Here is a 16,941-nt window from a genome sequence, read left to right as displayed (position 1 = left end):
GCCTCCCTGGTACAATATATAGAGAAGCTCTGCGGTATGGTTTTGGGATCCTATACAAACCTAACGGAGCATCAGAACGTACAATTTTCCGATGCCATCAGAACCGTTGATGTGAGGTAGTAGGAGATGGCGGAACCGGTGGATGGGAGGAGTGGTGGTATTGGATGCAGTAGAATTGTAGAGGATCCCACCAACTCGAAGGATGCTTCCGCGAATGAGATCAGCGCGCGGGCGTGGAAAGAGGCGAAAGTGATTACTACACTAATATTATATCCCTAAGAGAGGGAAAGCGTGACATCACTAAAAGACCGGTAGTAGAGAAAAAGAAGAACGGAAGGGAGGTGGAAGCGGCAGTGAGCTGCCAAGTTGCGTGGCACGGATGGATCCGGGAAGGCACCGGGTGACATGGACCACGCGACCTAGCGGGCCCCGCGACACCATTACTGTATTTTATTGGTCCTTGTTATGGACACGTGATCGATCTACCGAGGGAAGCCCCGCGATGGGCGCATATCAAAATTGGCAGAGAATCCATGACCCATTTCTAAGATCCTCAAGAATTTTGGTGATCGATCGATTGAATATGGACATTTATCTTTATATCACACACTAAATTCAGCTTGAATCAAACTGAAAAGGTCTTCTGGAATCAACAAAATTCAAATGAAAAAAATAAATAAAAATATTTTACCGAAAAAAATATGCACTACATATTCATTTTTGCTTGGGGCGTCCTGTTTTCTATTTAAACGAAATTGGCCTGTCTTTTACTAAAATAACTTAATCACATATGCTATTAAAAAAAAATGATTATCATAAAAATTTTAAAAATATAAATCTACTTAATTTTTTTTTATCATATTTAATTATCAAAATTAAATATTTTTTAAATAAAAGTATGAGAATATTTTCATGTAAATCGAAAATAAAACCTCGAGATAAAAACGAATATGGGGAGCGGGAGGCTTTTTTTTTTCCCCAATAAAATGTCCAAACACTAAATGGAGAAATAGACTGGTGGAGTAACAGTTCAGAGCATTGAACAGTCTGCCATCTCTGTGACTAGGACGAGACATTTATTTATAGCCTCTCGTGCACATAGCACACATGGCATTAATAATAATAATAATAATAATAATAATAATAGTAAAAAGGTTCCTTTACCAATATGAAGACATAAATTGAGACCCCTAAAAACATATCCAACATCTCGGGTGTACATAATACATATGGCAATTTTTGGTAGGAATGATTTCAGCTTTTTATACATATCCAACATCTCTGGCCTTTGGATGTTCTCCATATCCAATAAAGGAAGCACTGCAACTGCACAATGTTAGATTGAAAATTAGAGCAGCAACAACGTAAGTTTCAGTGAGTTCAAAATTTTACAAAGAAAAGCTCTTTTAGTCAAAAAGCAAAAGATAGTTTTACCTTTTAATCTTCCAAACCTTCGATCATGGAAGGTCACTCTGGATGTATAGTTTCAAAGCGCTGGGATCCATGACCAACCTCTGTCAAAATCAACACAATCTGAATCTGAACAGACCCAACTCAATAGTTTATTGATACATTGCAAAGATCCTCCAAATACAATGTATGTGACCATTGCAAGCCTCAGGAAGACAAAATAATGATGGAGATCTTCCAGGACCAGGGAATTTCATCTGAGTTTGTATATTAACTGATGAGCAAGATTGGAGTAGAATTTTACACCAAACAATCATACTAAGGATACCATCTAAAGAAATGGAGAAGGTAAACTTCTAACTGCATGCAGAATGGAAATGCTTGTACCCATCTATATGCAGCAAATTGACAGTCATAGAATTGATAAGAAGACCTACCAACACATGAAGAGAGAATCATAAGCTACAATTAGAGTCCCCCTAAAAGAACTCGAAGTCCAAGTACTTTCCTCCCGATTTCATGTCTGCCCCTAGCATCCTCTTACTGCTACTCTCCACAGCTTCTGCAACCCCAAACTTCAATGAAAGTTCCATCTCGACAGGCCTCGGTACCTCCGGTGGTGTGCTGCATCGTATGAGTGCCCAGTTCACACCTTCAAAGAAAGGGTGCTGCTTTATCTCGGTAGCTCCTCTTTTCACGCCCAGACGATGCTGGGGCTCTTTAACCAAAAGCCCTCTTATCAAATCTCTGCTTGCATAACTAGTTGATGGGGTTTCAGGGAACCGAAGCTGCTGGCCGACCACGTTGAACAATGTTGCCCTATTGCCAGAGCCTTTAAAAGGTGTCTTTCCATACAAGAGTTCATGCAGTAATATGCCGAACGTCCACCAGTCCACAGCACTTCCATGGCCTTCTCCCTTAATGATTTCAGGGGCCAAATACTCATGGGTCCCAACAAAGGACATTGACCGGGCAGATGTTGGCTCAGCTACAAGTTGAGGCAGGGCGGAAGAGTGGTGCATCGATTCGACCTTTGGCTTCCTTTCCTTTTCCTTGTTTCTTTGTGGGAAAATTTTTGGTATGAAGCACGAAGGCTGAATGCAGACTGATGATGGCTCAACACAGGCTGGCTGGACGCAAAATGCTCCAGCTGACCGTTTGGAAAGATCAGAATCAAACGATGATATTTTTATGAGTGTTGGTGAGACAGCACACCTTAATGATAGATCAAAATCTGAAAGCATTATGTGGCCATCATCACGAACAAGCACATTTTCAGGCTTCAGATCTCTGTACACAATTCCAAGCATGTGGAGATATTCAAGGGCCAGTAGTACTTCCGCAGCATAAAACCTGTTTTGTAATTAAATAAAAACCCTTATAATTTATTTAAAAATAGAAATTTCAATTTAGAAGTTCACTTAATGGCAAATACAAATGTCTTAATACATTTTTCACATTTTCCCCTTCAGTCTGCTCAATACATTCATTCACTTGCATTTGCTTCAGTGTTTTTGTTTTTTGTTAAATGGTAGAAAATTGGAGATGCTAAGATAATCTTAAATCATTTCAATATAAAGCTTACTGAATTATGAACATTACTCGATGAGAATTTTATCACAAAATTTATTATGTTGACAAGTTAGCAACTTTACACTATGTTCAACTTGAAATAAAGGAATACTTTCAGGAAAGAGATTAGAATTAGTATACACTATGATCAGAAGAATAATAAATATTGCTTGTTTATAAGAGACCAAGTGGGTAGAGAAAAAATCTAGAGATGTTGATAGTATTAGATTTAAAATTTGGTATACTGAAAAAGTTAAACACATAAATGATGTAGGAATTATTGTTGATAAAGATCTTAAGAATAATATTGTAGATGTAAGGAGATTTGAAGATAGAATTATAGTTCTAAAATTTATAAAATGACAAGATGTTTTGAATGCCATTAGTGCTTATGCCCTCAAGTCGGATTGGATGATCAAAACAAAAGAGAATTTTGAGAAAGCTTAGATGATATCATTGAAAGAATGCTTAAAATCGACTTATAATTAAAGAAGATTTGAATGGTCATATAGGGAAAACATATTATGAATATAAATGGGTGCATGAGGGCCTTGGTTATAGGGAGACAAATGAAGATGGTGATATGATTTTAGATTTTGCAACTTCGTATGATTTTATAATTGTAAATACTAAATACTTACTTTAAGAAGAGAAATGAACATTTAATTACTTATAAGAATAGTCACAACTATAGCCAAATAGACTTTTTTCTCGTTAGAAAGGTAGATAAAGTTATATATAAGAATTGTAAAGATATTCTTAGTGAAAGTTTGACGAATCAACATAGGTTGATGATTCTAAATATTTATTATTTTTAATAAAAAAGAAAAGATAGTAAATACTAGGACCATATAACGAAATTTTAATGATGATACTGTACACACTTTTAAGAACAAGATGGAAAAAGAGACGACTTAGAACTTAGATCAGGATAATATTAATACTATTTGGACTATAATGACTAATAAGATTAGGAGTTTAGCAAAGGAGATTCTTGGTGAAACTAAAGGTAAAGGTGTAACTAAGAGAAAGTTGATGGTGGTGCAAGGACGTTCAAAAAAAATTTTTTACTAAAAAATCAGATTTTAAAGATTGGTAAAATTGTAAAAATGAGAAAAAATTTAAAAGATATAAAGAATCTAAAATAAAGACTAAAAATGGTTAGTATGACAAAATATAAATCTTATGATAACTTTTATACTAAAAATAGTGAAAGAGATATATATCGAATTGATAAAGCTAGGGAAAGAAAGTGTAAGTATTTATATAATATTAGATGCATTAAAGGCGAAGATCAAAGAATACTTGTTAATGATAACAAGATTAAGGAAAGATGAAAAAATTATTTTTATAAATTATTTAATGAATATTCCATATAGGACTTACATTTAACGATAAATAATAGTGATATATTTAATAATAATATAATTTTTCATTAAATTAGAGCTAATGAAGCAAAAGGCGTATTAAAAAAGATAATAATAGCTAAGAGTATGGGGCCTAATGGTATCCCAATTGAGGTCTGAAAAAGTCCATGAGACAAGGGAGCTTTGTTATCTAGCTTATTTAATAAAATCATGAGATTTAGAAAAATGTTTGATGAATTGAGAAAGAGTCTTTTAGTACCAATTTACAAAAATAAGGATGACATACAAAATTATTCAAATTATAGAGAAATTAAAATCATGAGTCATACTATGAAACTTTAAGAAAGAATTATTGAAAGTAGGATAAGGCTTGAAATGAATATATTTGAAAATCAATTTGGTTTTATGCTTGGAAGATCAACCGAAAAAGCTATTTATTTATTAAGACAATTAATAAAAAAGTATTGGGAGAAAAAGAAAGATTTCTATATAGCCTATGATAAAGTTTTTATAGATTTATCATAGTGGGTTTTAGAAAAGAAAGGTGTATCTACTAACTATATTATTGTTATTAAAAATATGTATTATAATGTAGCTACTTGTATTAAAACTATAGGGAGTGCATCTAGTGAGATTCCTATTAGCATAGGATTACACCAAGGATCTGCATTAGGTCCCTACCTTTTCACATTAATAATGGATTAACTTACCAGTCACTTACATAATAGACTTTCTTGATATATGTTATTTGTTAATGATATTGTCTTAGTTGATGAGAGTCTACATGGAATTAATTATAAATTTAAGTTATGGAGGCAAGCCTTAAAAACTAAATATTTTAGATTAAGTAAAACTAAAACTAAATATATAAAATATAATTTTAATTATTTTAGAAATAGATAAGAGAATATAATTAAATTAGATGCATAAGAAATCAATTTAAGTAATAGCTTTAGGTGTTTTGGATCAATTATTTAACAAGATAGAGGGATCGATGAAGACATTATTCATAGAATAAAAATATGATAGTTAAAATAACGAGGGGCATTAGGAGTCTTTGTAATTATCAGATACTTTTGAGATTAAAAGAAAAATTTTATAAGACAATTGTGAGAACAATAATGTTTTATGGATCCAAGTATCGGGCAGTTAAGAAAAAAACATATATAAAAAGTTTATGTTACCGAAATGAGAATTTTGAGATGGAAGTGTGGAGTTACTAGGAAAGATAGGAAAAGAAATATTTTTATTCATGAACAACTAGGTATCGCTTCGATAGAGGATAAGATAAGATAAAATCGTTTAAGATGATATAAGTATGTGCTAAGAAGACATCCGGATGCGATAGTCAGAAGAGATTAAATAATTAATGTTAGTGGTACAAGGAGAGATAAAGAAAGATAAAAAAAAACTTTAATAAAAACTATAAATAAATATTTCAATACTCTGAACTTAACTAAACATATGACATCTTATATATTTCAATGGCAGCAAAAGATCCATATAGCCATCCCAAAATAATTGGGACTTACGGCTTTGTTGTTGTTTTTATTGTAATTTATCATGTTGACAAATCTATTCGAATGCTACACATGTTAGTTGATCTTTTGCCAATTAGATGGATGGAGAAAAACACTCTAAGATTGCTCATTCTTTTGTTATATTAAAACTTATATATATCCTATTACAATGGCATAGAATTATGATATTGCTCAAAGCAATAAAGATGACATGATTTTTCAGAGACTTACTAATAGTGGTGGTCATTACGCTTGTATGAAATAAAGGGGTATACTCGGCTTAAATTTATAAGTGAAAAGATTATTGGTAAGTAGTTGTTCAAATGTTTGAAAATTATAATTTGGTTAAAACCAAGGTTCATCGTACCACGGCATACTACCTAGTATGGACGGTATATACCGATTTGATAGGGGATTGGTATATACCGATTTGTTGGTACGCTCCATCATACCATATTGTCATGAACGGTCGTCGCGCACCCGCAACAACTCCGTTCAACAAACCGTTCGTCGCTCTCATCTACATGTACAGCTGCTTGCCAGCATGTTTTATCTTGGTTTTGAGTCATTTTGCTTGTAAAAATGTAAGTTTGAACAAGTTGCAGCACTACAAAGCGACCACTCACCGAACCGAGCAAAACAACCCTAAAACAGCTCCATTTTCGTGTGCCACGGGCTGTTTTCTGCAGTCCGCTTCCGCTCACAAAAACGTCAGCCATCTCAGCCCCTTGGAACCACCCAGGTGGCACAAGGTTGGATGGGGCTTCGGTATAGTGTCGGGCGTTGAATAATCTTTCGTAAGTTCGCACGTTACCTTGACGGGAACTTGTTGTCGTGCCCGGCACCCGGTGAGCAGCTGCTTGTGAACTTGCAGCTGTTCGTTCAACCTTCTAAAGTCCTTGTTTTCCCCCTCTCCCTCTTTTCTCTTATGCACGCAAGGTGCTCGCTGAATTGCTTGTAAAGCTTCCCCTTTTCATGAGACGTCGGGACTTGTCCGTCGCTCGTTCTTCGAACTAATCAACTTTCTCTTTTTACAGGTCCTTCGGGACCTGCGAGAGGTTGCAAGTGGGCTAATCTTTGCGGACGCAAATCGCAAGGGCAAAGCGCGACTTAGGCAACGCAAGCTAAGTTCGCATCATTGCCGCAAGGGTGCCTCACTGTCACGGACAAACTTCTAAACAAGGTGTTCGATGTAATGCTTATACATGTCCGTGTCGTTTGGCATATTCATGCCTTGTACAGCAGGTAGAGGGGGCGACCGAAGGCTTATAGTCCTATTTTAGTAGGGTTGGTGGCCTCTTTAGGCTTGTAAATAAAGGTTGTGTCATGTGGATACGTGCGAGAGCTTTTCGGTCTGTAATGGACCATTTTACCCTTTGTTGTGCCACTGTTCAGAGCTTGTAAAGTCTGTTTGTAATTTGCATTGTCTATGAAGTGTTTTTCGGACATGTTTGCTTGTGGATCCCGATTGAGGCGTTCTCTCTAACCCGTTCTCTCTTTTGTTGGTCCTAAGGGACAATGAGAGGCTTCGGGGAGGCTGACCTTTGCGGACGGACACGCAAGGGTGCCGCACGACTTAGGCAAAACCAGCTAAGTCCGTGACATCACGCCTTAGGCAATTCCAGCTAAGGCCGTGACAATATGTCGATATTTGGAACGATTCGATACATACCATACCGATGGCCGATCTGTCACGAACGATCGTCGCGCACCCATAACATCTTTGCTCAACAAAACGTTCGTCGCTTTTGCATGCTTTTACAGATGCTTAGTAACATGTTTTGCTTTGATTTTGTGTTTTTGCTTGAAAAATGCAAGCAACGATAGTTCGCAACGCTGTAGTGCGACCGCTCACTGCGCCGAGCAAAACTGCACCACCGCACACAAAACGTTAGCCATCTAAGCACCCTAGAAACCCTTGGGTGGCACCAGGGGGGATGGGGCTTCGGGGTAGTGTTGGGCGTTGATCGGTATGCATAAGTTCACACGTTAACTTGATGGAAATTTGTCATCGGGCCCGACACCCGATGAGCAGTCGGTGGTGGACTTACGACTGTTCGTTTTGCCTTTTAAAGTCCTTACTCTCTCCTTTCTCTCTTGCACTCAAAATGCTTGTTGAGCGTATTGGCTACATTGTTGTTAAGCTTTGGAACATGTTTCTTTGCATCTATTACCTTCTAGAGCTCATTGTTACAAACTAACTCTGTTTAACCACTTATACTTTATAGTAAACAATTTTTAACTCTTTTGATCGCATAATAATTATTATATTCTACACCATAATAGTGTTTTTTAATTCTTTTATGTATAATATTTCTTCTACCTCAGTGATCTTCTTAAATTTACATACTTAGGTTTCTTGATTTATTTTAAGTTATTAATAGCTATCTTCTTTGTACCCAAGTTTCAAATGAAAAATATGAAATACTCATTTATCAATTTGATGCTCATTCTAATTGTTGTGCAATCTCTAGTTCTTTCTTCTTACGGTTTCCTATTTTGTAAGTCACTACTCTAAGACACATTCTTGAAGTAATTTCTTAACCAACATAGATCCGATAACTTTGAGAAAAAAGGGAAGAAATAAGAACTTGTTGAGCTCCCAAAAGAGCATGCAGTACCAAAGACTATGAATTTGTGTGATTAAAAATTAAGCCCCATTGTTAGATAAAAACTGGAGGCAACTTGGGTAGCTGAAATGAAAAATCCTCTACCTCTAACCCAAAAATATTGATGTTTTTTTCAAGAACAAAAGGATGTGAATGCTTGTAACATCCAAAACAAGGTGTAACTCTAAGGAATAATTGCCCAAACGGATTGATGGTACCATGCTTAGAATTGTTACACTTAATTCATAGGATTAATCACTATTATCAGATCTGGCCTAAGTGGTGGCCTGGACCAATTAGGACATGGTTAAGTAAATATATAAAGTGATATAATATTAACTACTTAAATATTAAAAAATGTTAAAATACATAAAATTGAAATAATAGAAAATTGATAATATAACTTTGGATTGTAGGTAATCGAAGAAAACATGTTATTCATTATTTTTATAGAAAGGTGGAATTTATCCTATGTCGTAGTGAATAGTTAAGTATCCAACCATCAATAAGTTTGTAAAATGGAGATATCTCGTTGATAAGGAAGAAGGATATGCTCTGCCTCAATGTCCTGGAGATCAGATATCTTGTAAGAATGAAAAATGAGGCTGAAAAAGGGATGGAACAATTAGGGCTAGAGAGGGAAAGGACACAGGCTAGAGGAGGACAATACAAAGAGTGATACAAGACGGATGATGGTGAGCGGTGTTAAGATGAGAGGATGTATAGTATTGGGTTAAGAGGAGGCATTCTTGGTATATGTTAAGTTAGCGATATGGATTATCCTCCTAATCCAAATGACTGAAATGCCCATGACAAAAAGGAAAAGAACACCAGAAAATGGAGACATGCTAGTTATTTGAGAGTAGCTAACAAAACTAGACCATTTGGATTCAAACTACCTAGTTCTCATGCGTAACTGGCTAGGTCAACTGGTTCAATCCAGTTTTAAAGCACAACCAATCCAATTACAGAACACCAACCAGCAGTCTGAATCCCCCTTGTTTTGCTTAAAACAGCTGATCTGGTTTGGGTCAAATAACTAAGGGATAAATTCCCACTTAAAATATGCACTTGAAAAACTTCAGTTTGCTGTGATATTATTAATTATAGAACCCAAGAGAGGAGGGCCTTTTCAGTATATCATTGGACAAAATCAGTTCAAGTCAACTGATATCAGGTAATATTGATTCAACACTACAATTGGTTAACAGGCCATATTTTTATAGAGAATCTTAGAAAGCAATAGTTTAAGAAATTAAAGCACATTGTTACAACAAGAAAGAAAAATTCTTCATCACTCTTATTTTATCATAATTGACCATAATACCAGAGAAGGTATATGTTAATTTTCAAAATCAATACCTCCATATGGGATCAGATAATGAATAGATAACTAATCGTTCTGTAGAATGGAACCTCCTTTCCATCAAGGGTAACAATATCCTCAGAACCCCTAAGGTTTATGATTCAAATAACTAGTCATCAATTCATGTCCATGGTGACATCTCTCTATATCACTGTTTCATCAGGAGACTATCCCTCTGCAGCACAAAATGCACCTAAAGTATAAAAACTATCAGATTATGGTTGCTAGGCCTCCTGTCATTAAGTAATTCGAAAAATAGGCCAGTAAAATTTATGCAACTTAGACAATCCCTGCTAGCTGATGCCTTTGAAAGACACGAATGTTAAAAAGGTGAAGTAACTAATCTCTGTCAAACTGAAAATTAGTGGGAAGCCATAATGATCAGTGAATTTACTAGCAAGCTCCTTACTTGAAATAGGATAATCCATCTATGTTTTTGCTCATCTCGTTACTCCAAAAGAGTATTTGAAAGCTTGTTTTTGAAAGCAGCAAATGTAAAAAGTGTGAAGTAACTGTTCCCTGTCAAAATGAAAACTATTGGGAAGCTCAAATTAATAGCCAAGAAATTAGATAGCTCCTTTAGAATGGACAGAAATTTGTAACTGCAATAATCTATCAACGTTTTTGCTTAAAAAGTATCTTAATGGATGGTATAACTTTCGCCTCAACTTAAAAACCTACTTCCAATGGATGGCACAAGATGATTAGACTCCGTTGATTAAGATCAAAGGACAAGTGGCAGAAAGTTGACGTATAACTTAAATTCAGAGTACACTAAACTGTACTCTCAGGAAAAAAAAAAAGATACACAATGATAGTTATAGATACCAAATTCATTAGCAAGAAAATTCAATGCAAAATGCATAGAAGACTACGAATTCATAGAAGACCTTAATAATTAAAGCTTTCAACAAGTGGTAAAAATATTGAAGCAAAATATTAGGATATACTGGAATCGGGCAATAAATACTCATCATTATGTTATAAATTTATGACTGGAAGAATAAGAAAAAATGATGAATCAGTAAGTCAATAGAAAACTCCAGACAGAAGATATTATCATTCTCAAATTTGAAAACAGAACTAGTAAAGGATAAAATCACCTAGATTAGTAAATATTAAAATTTCATGTTATAAACAATACCTTGCTGCATATTCAGAGAAGTGCTTTCCAGGCTGGCGCTGTCTCAGTGTGTGCAAATCACCACCAGGGCAGAACTCCATCACCAAGCATGAGAACCTGTCAGTCTCAAAGTGTGTGTACAAAGTAGGCAGGAACGGGTGATCCAGAAGCTGGAGAATCTCTCTTTCAGTTTGAGCCCTTGTAAGCTTCTTCCTGCTTGCCAATGATGCCTTGTCCATTACTTTAATTGCAAAGTAGCATCTTGTGCCACTCAGTTCAGACAGATAAACACTACCAATATCACCACAACCAAGCCGTTTGAGAAGTCGAAAATGACTCATCCCCAAAATACCATCCCTAGCCCTAACTGCAAGAATAGCTTTCCATCTTGAATCATTCCCCTTGTGAGGCTTATTAGCACTCCCAGTAACATTACTCCAGTTACTATCATCACTGAGACCACTGCTATCACTTGCTCTGCTGACGCTGCTTTTAGCACTCTCAAGCGAATCCCCTCGCACACTTCCCTTGACACTTCCACAGGTCCTTTCCACACTGAGCATACCGTCACTAGTAATTCCTTCACTTCGATACGTGCTTGTGCAGCTGTTTACAATACTCATTGCAGTTATCACACTGGTGCTCGCAATGCTGCTATGAGGACTGACATTGCCACTTGGGGGGAGGGAAGCATCCCAGACGCACTCCTTTTCTTCAGAATCATGCCCATCACATGTCGCCTCTGTTGATTGTGATGCACAGGGAACAGAAAACAAAGAACTCTCTGTTCCCACTTCATTTTGTTCCTCGATTGATCTTTCTTTTGGTGATAGAAGCACTTCATTTGATTTGACTGCAGGAACCTGAATTGAAATATCTTCTATAAAAGGGACTTTTACAGACAGACCTCTCATCAAGCACCCAGCTTCAGACTTGTCCTGATTGATTGCTACATATGCTGCTTTCATGTGATCAGTATCAACAGGTTCCATGGGATGACTTGCCCCCAAGAAAGATGACTGCCCCCAATCTTTGTAAGAGTCCGTCCTCCTAAAGCTATTGACTTCCAGTGCTAACTCCTTCTCTTCTGTGAAAGGGGTCTTGCCTTTCCATGCTTTTCTGGGTATAGTAGCATCTAAATCTGAAGTCTTCACAGCATTGGATGAATCTTCTTCATTTTTCACACTATTCCCATGCAAATCCATTGTGTGATTCACAGAAGGCAGATGAGCAAGCACTGTCTTCAGTTCCGAGAATCTATCCATCTCAAGCGAATCCTTAACATTACCTGCAACTCAACTCCGCTATTGTGCTTCCTATATGCTCGTCAAAGCCTACAAAATCAGGCTCGTTATATGTTCAATGCCCAACCCACTATAGATTCAACGGTAGGCCTATATCAACTTCCAAAAGCATGGATTACTGGCATCTAACAGTTTCCTTGATGTCAAGATCAGAGATATACTATATTGCATTGCAATTACTAGAAACAGGCAGTGCGAGAATGCAACATGGAGTGTGAAAAATGAGTGGAGAATTGACCTTTTCCACCTTTCCAGAGACCTGAAAACCCAAGAACAGCACTATCAGAACAAATCCATAACCTCAACTCCCAGTCAACAAAGGGACCAAACAGCATTCACTATAGCAAATTACCTCAAGAAACCACAAGAAAATAAAAAATAAATAAATCTGCTTCAATCATCACAAACTCGAATCATGACCTCCAAATATCTACATTTTAAAAAAATCCAAAATCCTGATATTATCGTTATTCTTTCCCCCGCCGAAGGGCATTCTAATCCCTTCCCCTAAATTAACAAGTGGATAAAAAGAAATCGAAATTAGAAGTGAAAAATCTTCTCTCTCGAAGCCCGAAAAACAAAAAAAAACATATATATACCACTCTAATCTGCACGGAAAGAAATGAATCGGCTCACCAAAAAACAAAAAGATCCAATGCGATCTCCAAACTTTACCTTAGGGTTCTCGCTTCCTTGGAGCTCCTCGTGCTTTTACCCAACTCGCTCCTCTCTCTCTCTCTCCCTTCTTTGTCTACGTAGTGAGAGGGAGGAGAAGACGACACACAAAAGCAAGGGAGATAGGAAAACAGGAAGTGAGTGTGACAATAACAAGCGGCGGAATTAACTCTACATTTCTTTATTTTATGTTCTTTTTATTTAATTCTCCTGCTTTAGCTTTATTAGGGACTGCGTTATTTAATACCTTCTCTAGTTAATTATGGTTGTCACTAACCCGATTGCACTTTGCTTGGGACCCACAACTTGTCCGCCCCAGTCACCGTCGAATCTTCATCAGACGGCGGCCTCGTTGGGTTGGGTTGGGTCTTATGATCACGACCGTGATAAGGAGGTCATGATGGCAGATCATCGCGGGAGGGAAGCGGCCTACCAACTTGGAGCGGATTAGGATCCTCTCCACTACCCACGCGTGGGACGGCAACCAACGCTCCATCATGACCGTCTATCACGATGAGCCCGATCAATCCTCGTGATGACAGGGCGAGCGATGCTTGGAATGGATCCAACACGCAACAAGGTTGGTGTGATTCATAATGATCAATATTTTCCTGTCCGTCCGTACTTGTACTCATCCTTTACCCGTCCGTTGAACGGCGGGTGCCACGCGGAATTCTAGCGGGTCCCGCTCGCTGCGGACACAGAGGTGACTTCCGAGTGGGTTTGGTCGTCGTCGTCGTTGTCCGCAGAAGAAGACAAGCCCTTCGTGTCTCGACCAATGAGAGGTGACATTTAGATCGTATGTCGCATAAGAGTCATGTATAAAATCAAACTTAGGTAATATGAAATTTAATTGACAATATCAATTGTTAAAGTATATATTGGGTCCTTTAAGAAAAATAACTTTTGAAATTTATATTCTCTAATTAGATCTTTAACATCAATTAAATCATGATCGAATGATTGATTAGCTTAAGATGATTTTTTTTATAGTTATAGGGATCCCCCAATCCAAACCCACATTATGCCTTTCTTTCTCAAAGGGAGGATAGAAAAAGGGCTTTTTGAAGCACTTGGTATTGGAATTAGGAAAAGATGTCACCCTCCTGCCTTGTGCCTCTTTGATGATTCCTCCTGGCTTTTGTGCTATTAAAGCCTGTGCAAAGTTATGGTGGTGGGCCTCATTTTGCTTCTTCCCCTTCCACCATATGCCTTTCTTTCTTAACACTGTGATTACAATGCCTGACCATAGTGTCAACGATGAGCCACAATGTCGAGTGTGAGGACATTGGAACACTGAGGATGACACAAGTGGTGTTACATCACCTACTTTCTCACTCCCACCACCATACAAGACATTGTTTGTGATGCAAAAGGTTCCTGCATATCCACATTCGGAAGTCAATGTCTTTGTGAGATAAATTATCTTGTGAATGCGACTTTTTTTTTTTTTTTGAAGGCAAAGAAGCAAAACAGAAAATACATGATTACGAAGTTTAAGTTAGGGCATGACTTGGAAAATTAAAAATATTATTAATGTATAGAGATCGTCTCTTTTAATGATTCTTCTTGACTGACATGGAGAACAGGTATTCTAAGAAGGACGAAGGAATTAGTAGGGAGAGGCGGTTATTGAAAGTGGTTTCGTTTTCGAGTAGTGAAACTTAGTTTGGGAGCTGAGCAGCTGTCTCTGCTGGGTAGCCTCTTGGCCGTGCTTCCGGGCTACGTTGACAATCCTACATAATAGGCCTATGTCGAGAATATCTCGACTCGATCTATCCGATGCTTAAATTAGGAAAACAGAAAGAAAAAAGGACAACAATATCAGCATCAGCAGTGTAAATGAGAAAATAAAGACTTAGTTTGCCTTGGCTTAACTTGGGACCAGACTTTTATATCCGAATGTTGGGTGGAGCAAACTAGTCTCCACTAAGGCCCCTTTTACCATGTGTGGCAAAGGTATTTAATGAGGTCGGCTTGTCGACATGTGCCCCTAGGAATGACACTTGGGGACTATCGGGATGAGGTTTCTAGTTTGTCTTCCTTGCTTTTTTGGGTTAAGCAAAGAATAGTCTTTTTATCATTTGTCCAGAAGAAAAAGCTAGTGAAGTCAATCATACCTCTGATCATTAATATAGAGTCAGATTCTCTTTCCAAACTACCAGAGTAGGTCTCACAAATCTATTTTAAAAAGATCGAGACAGATGATATGACCTCTCACTAGTGATCGTAGGGAGTAAGTGATTCTTAATCTTTTATTTAAATATTACTTACACAACGGAAAGAGATGGGAGTGTAAATTATCCCTATCAGATATAAATGCATTTATAGTTTATCCAATTCTTTTTGCAACCAAAGGGTGTTTGCTTGCGATTCAGAAGAAGATTTTCATGTGTTCATTTTTTCCAAAACGAAGATTTTTGTGTTAATATGGTGTCAGGGTGGAAGATTCTGTGTTTGAATCTTCTAAGAACATGATGATTGTTTGTATAAGCTGGAACCATGCATCATGATGACATAGGCCAACACAGTTGATCCAATGGGCCATCATGGACTAATCTTATGTGCAGAATAAAGGCAAGATAAGCATCCAATGTGTGTAAGGCAAAATCCTGGTCTAATCTCAATACTTAGCTTTACAAACATGCTCATGTTCATTGCTCCAACAATACTCCACCCAGAAACTTGATAGAACATGCTATATTGCTTGTCAATTCTTGGGTTATTTTTTTGCCATGTTCAATTAGCCTCATTAGTTATCTAAACCCAATATATGTATAAGTGATAGGGAGAAATATTTGACTATAATTGGAGCTAAAAAATAAAATATAATGGCTGACTCCATCATGTAAATAAGAACCAGAATAAAAAAATTTCTCAGAATGTTTTTCAATTTGAAGAATATTTTATTTACTCAGTATGTATGCTCTAACTATAAAACAAGCCTGTCAACAAAGGTTAGACCTTTTTATTTTATATAGTAATCCATCTCATAATTTTCTAACTAGAGAATCAGAAGAATCTTATCGAGAGAGGCGTATCGAAAAATTTAAATTATTATTTGTTTAAAAATGATAAATTATAATACTGGGAAACCTTTATCACCAGATTGAGAATTTTGAGAAGAAATGCATGCATGTTTTTTCCTTGGTTGATTGAGGGCCATCAATAAGGGACAAGTAGAAACCTTGGTATGAATTGATTGGTAATAGTCACACCCCCTGTTTTATGTCATATCTCAAGGAGCTCAAACTTAAGATGTCATGCACAATTTAAACTTGGTCTGAGGTTGGGAGGCCTAAGTTGGAACCCTTCCTTCCATCAAGAATATAAAGAAGAATCATGCACATTTTTCATGCACCATTTCACAGTGAGACTTGAACCATTTAGCTCTCTTCTACCTTCCAAGTCATTCTCAAACAAGGACATGGAATCTGCTTTCTTATCTTTCTGCAATCCAATCCATCCAATGTTGGAGGGTAACATGTAAAGAAAGACAAAGATAAGCTTATGAATCTAAGAATTGAAGAGAAAGAAAATGTCAGCCAAACAAGTCTTTATCATGTCATCCTAACAGCCATACATCCTTCCTTGCTGTAGCTTCAATGGCACCCCTAACACTTGACTAATGTGCAGAGTGACATGAGAAGTGCCAAGAAAAACAGATCTTGCAAACTACCTAACCTACTTGAGCTTCACACTTGTTTATGGTACAAACTTACGATCGAAATAAATTATTTAAAGTTAAATAAAAAAAAATTAAAAATTTAATTTATAATTTCTTATAATTTTTTGGCCCTCCGATATCTCTCGTGTCACTAATATTTTTAAATTTATCGGAGCTATACTTAATTGTTTACGAATGAAAATATTTTTATAATTTTTTCTAGCAATTTCATATTGGTGTAATATTGGAATAATTTGAAATGGAAGTGACATGCTTGTAGTTTTGGAGATACAATTCAAATTCTCTGAAGCAAATAACACAATCTGGT

The 16,941-nt window shown here is 36.7% G+C and overlaps 1 protein-coding gene across 4 annotated transcripts; it reads right to left on the bottom strand.

Annotated features, from left to right (window-relative positions):
* Window positions 1-1,169: 1,169 nt before the first annotated feature.
* LOC135616807 (serine/threonine-protein kinase D6PKL2-like) lies at window positions 1,170-13,084 on the bottom strand. 4 transcript variants are annotated; one of them, XM_065116439.1, is made up of 5 exons: window positions 12,947-13,084; window positions 10,989-12,530; window positions 1,848-2,763; window positions 1,435-1,667; window positions 1,170-1,326 (listed from the first exon to the last, which is right to left on the bottom strand). In XM_065116439.1, exons 2-3 carry the CDS (start codon window positions 12,230-12,232, stop codon window positions 1,890-1,892), a joined length of 2,118 nt encoding a protein of 705 aa, XP_064972511.1. In that variant the 5' UTR covers window positions 12,233-12,530; window positions 12,947-13,084; the 3' UTR covers window positions 1,170-1,326; window positions 1,435-1,667; window positions 1,848-1,889. The 4 variants fall into 4 exon arrangements, with proteins under 4 accessions (XP_064972511.1, XP_064972512.1, XP_064972513.1 ...); XM_065116440.1 differs by having other exon boundaries at window positions 1,435-1,514; XM_065116441.1 differs by having other exon boundaries at window positions 1,435-2,763; window positions 10,989-12,301; window positions 12,510-12,530; window positions 12,947-13,078.
* Between the last annotated feature and the right edge of the window lie 3,857 nt (window positions 13,085-16,941).

This window comes from Musa acuminata, chromosome BXJ2-7 (genome assembly GCF_036884655.1).
Source record: "Musa acuminata AAA Group cultivar baxijiao chromosome BXJ2-7, Cavendish_Baxijiao_AAA, whole genome shotgun sequence".
Classification (NCBI taxonomy): domain Eukaryota; kingdom Viridiplantae; phylum Streptophyta; class Magnoliopsida; order Zingiberales; family Musaceae; genus Musa; species Musa acuminata.
The sequence above is the reverse complement of the archived record's forward strand: the minus strand, read 5'-3'. Positions and strand labels throughout refer to the sequence as shown.

Bases quoted from the DNA above. Each gene is read 5' to 3' on its own strand.
- LOC135616807 (XM_065116439.1), bottom strand. From the start codon at position 12,232: ATGGATAGATTCTCGGAACTGAAGACAGTGCTTGCTCATCTGCCTTCT. The intron at 2,764-10,988 runs GTATTGTTTATA...ATTACAAAACAG, and splicing joins TTCTCTGAATATGCAGCAAG to GTTTTATGCTGCGGAAGTAC.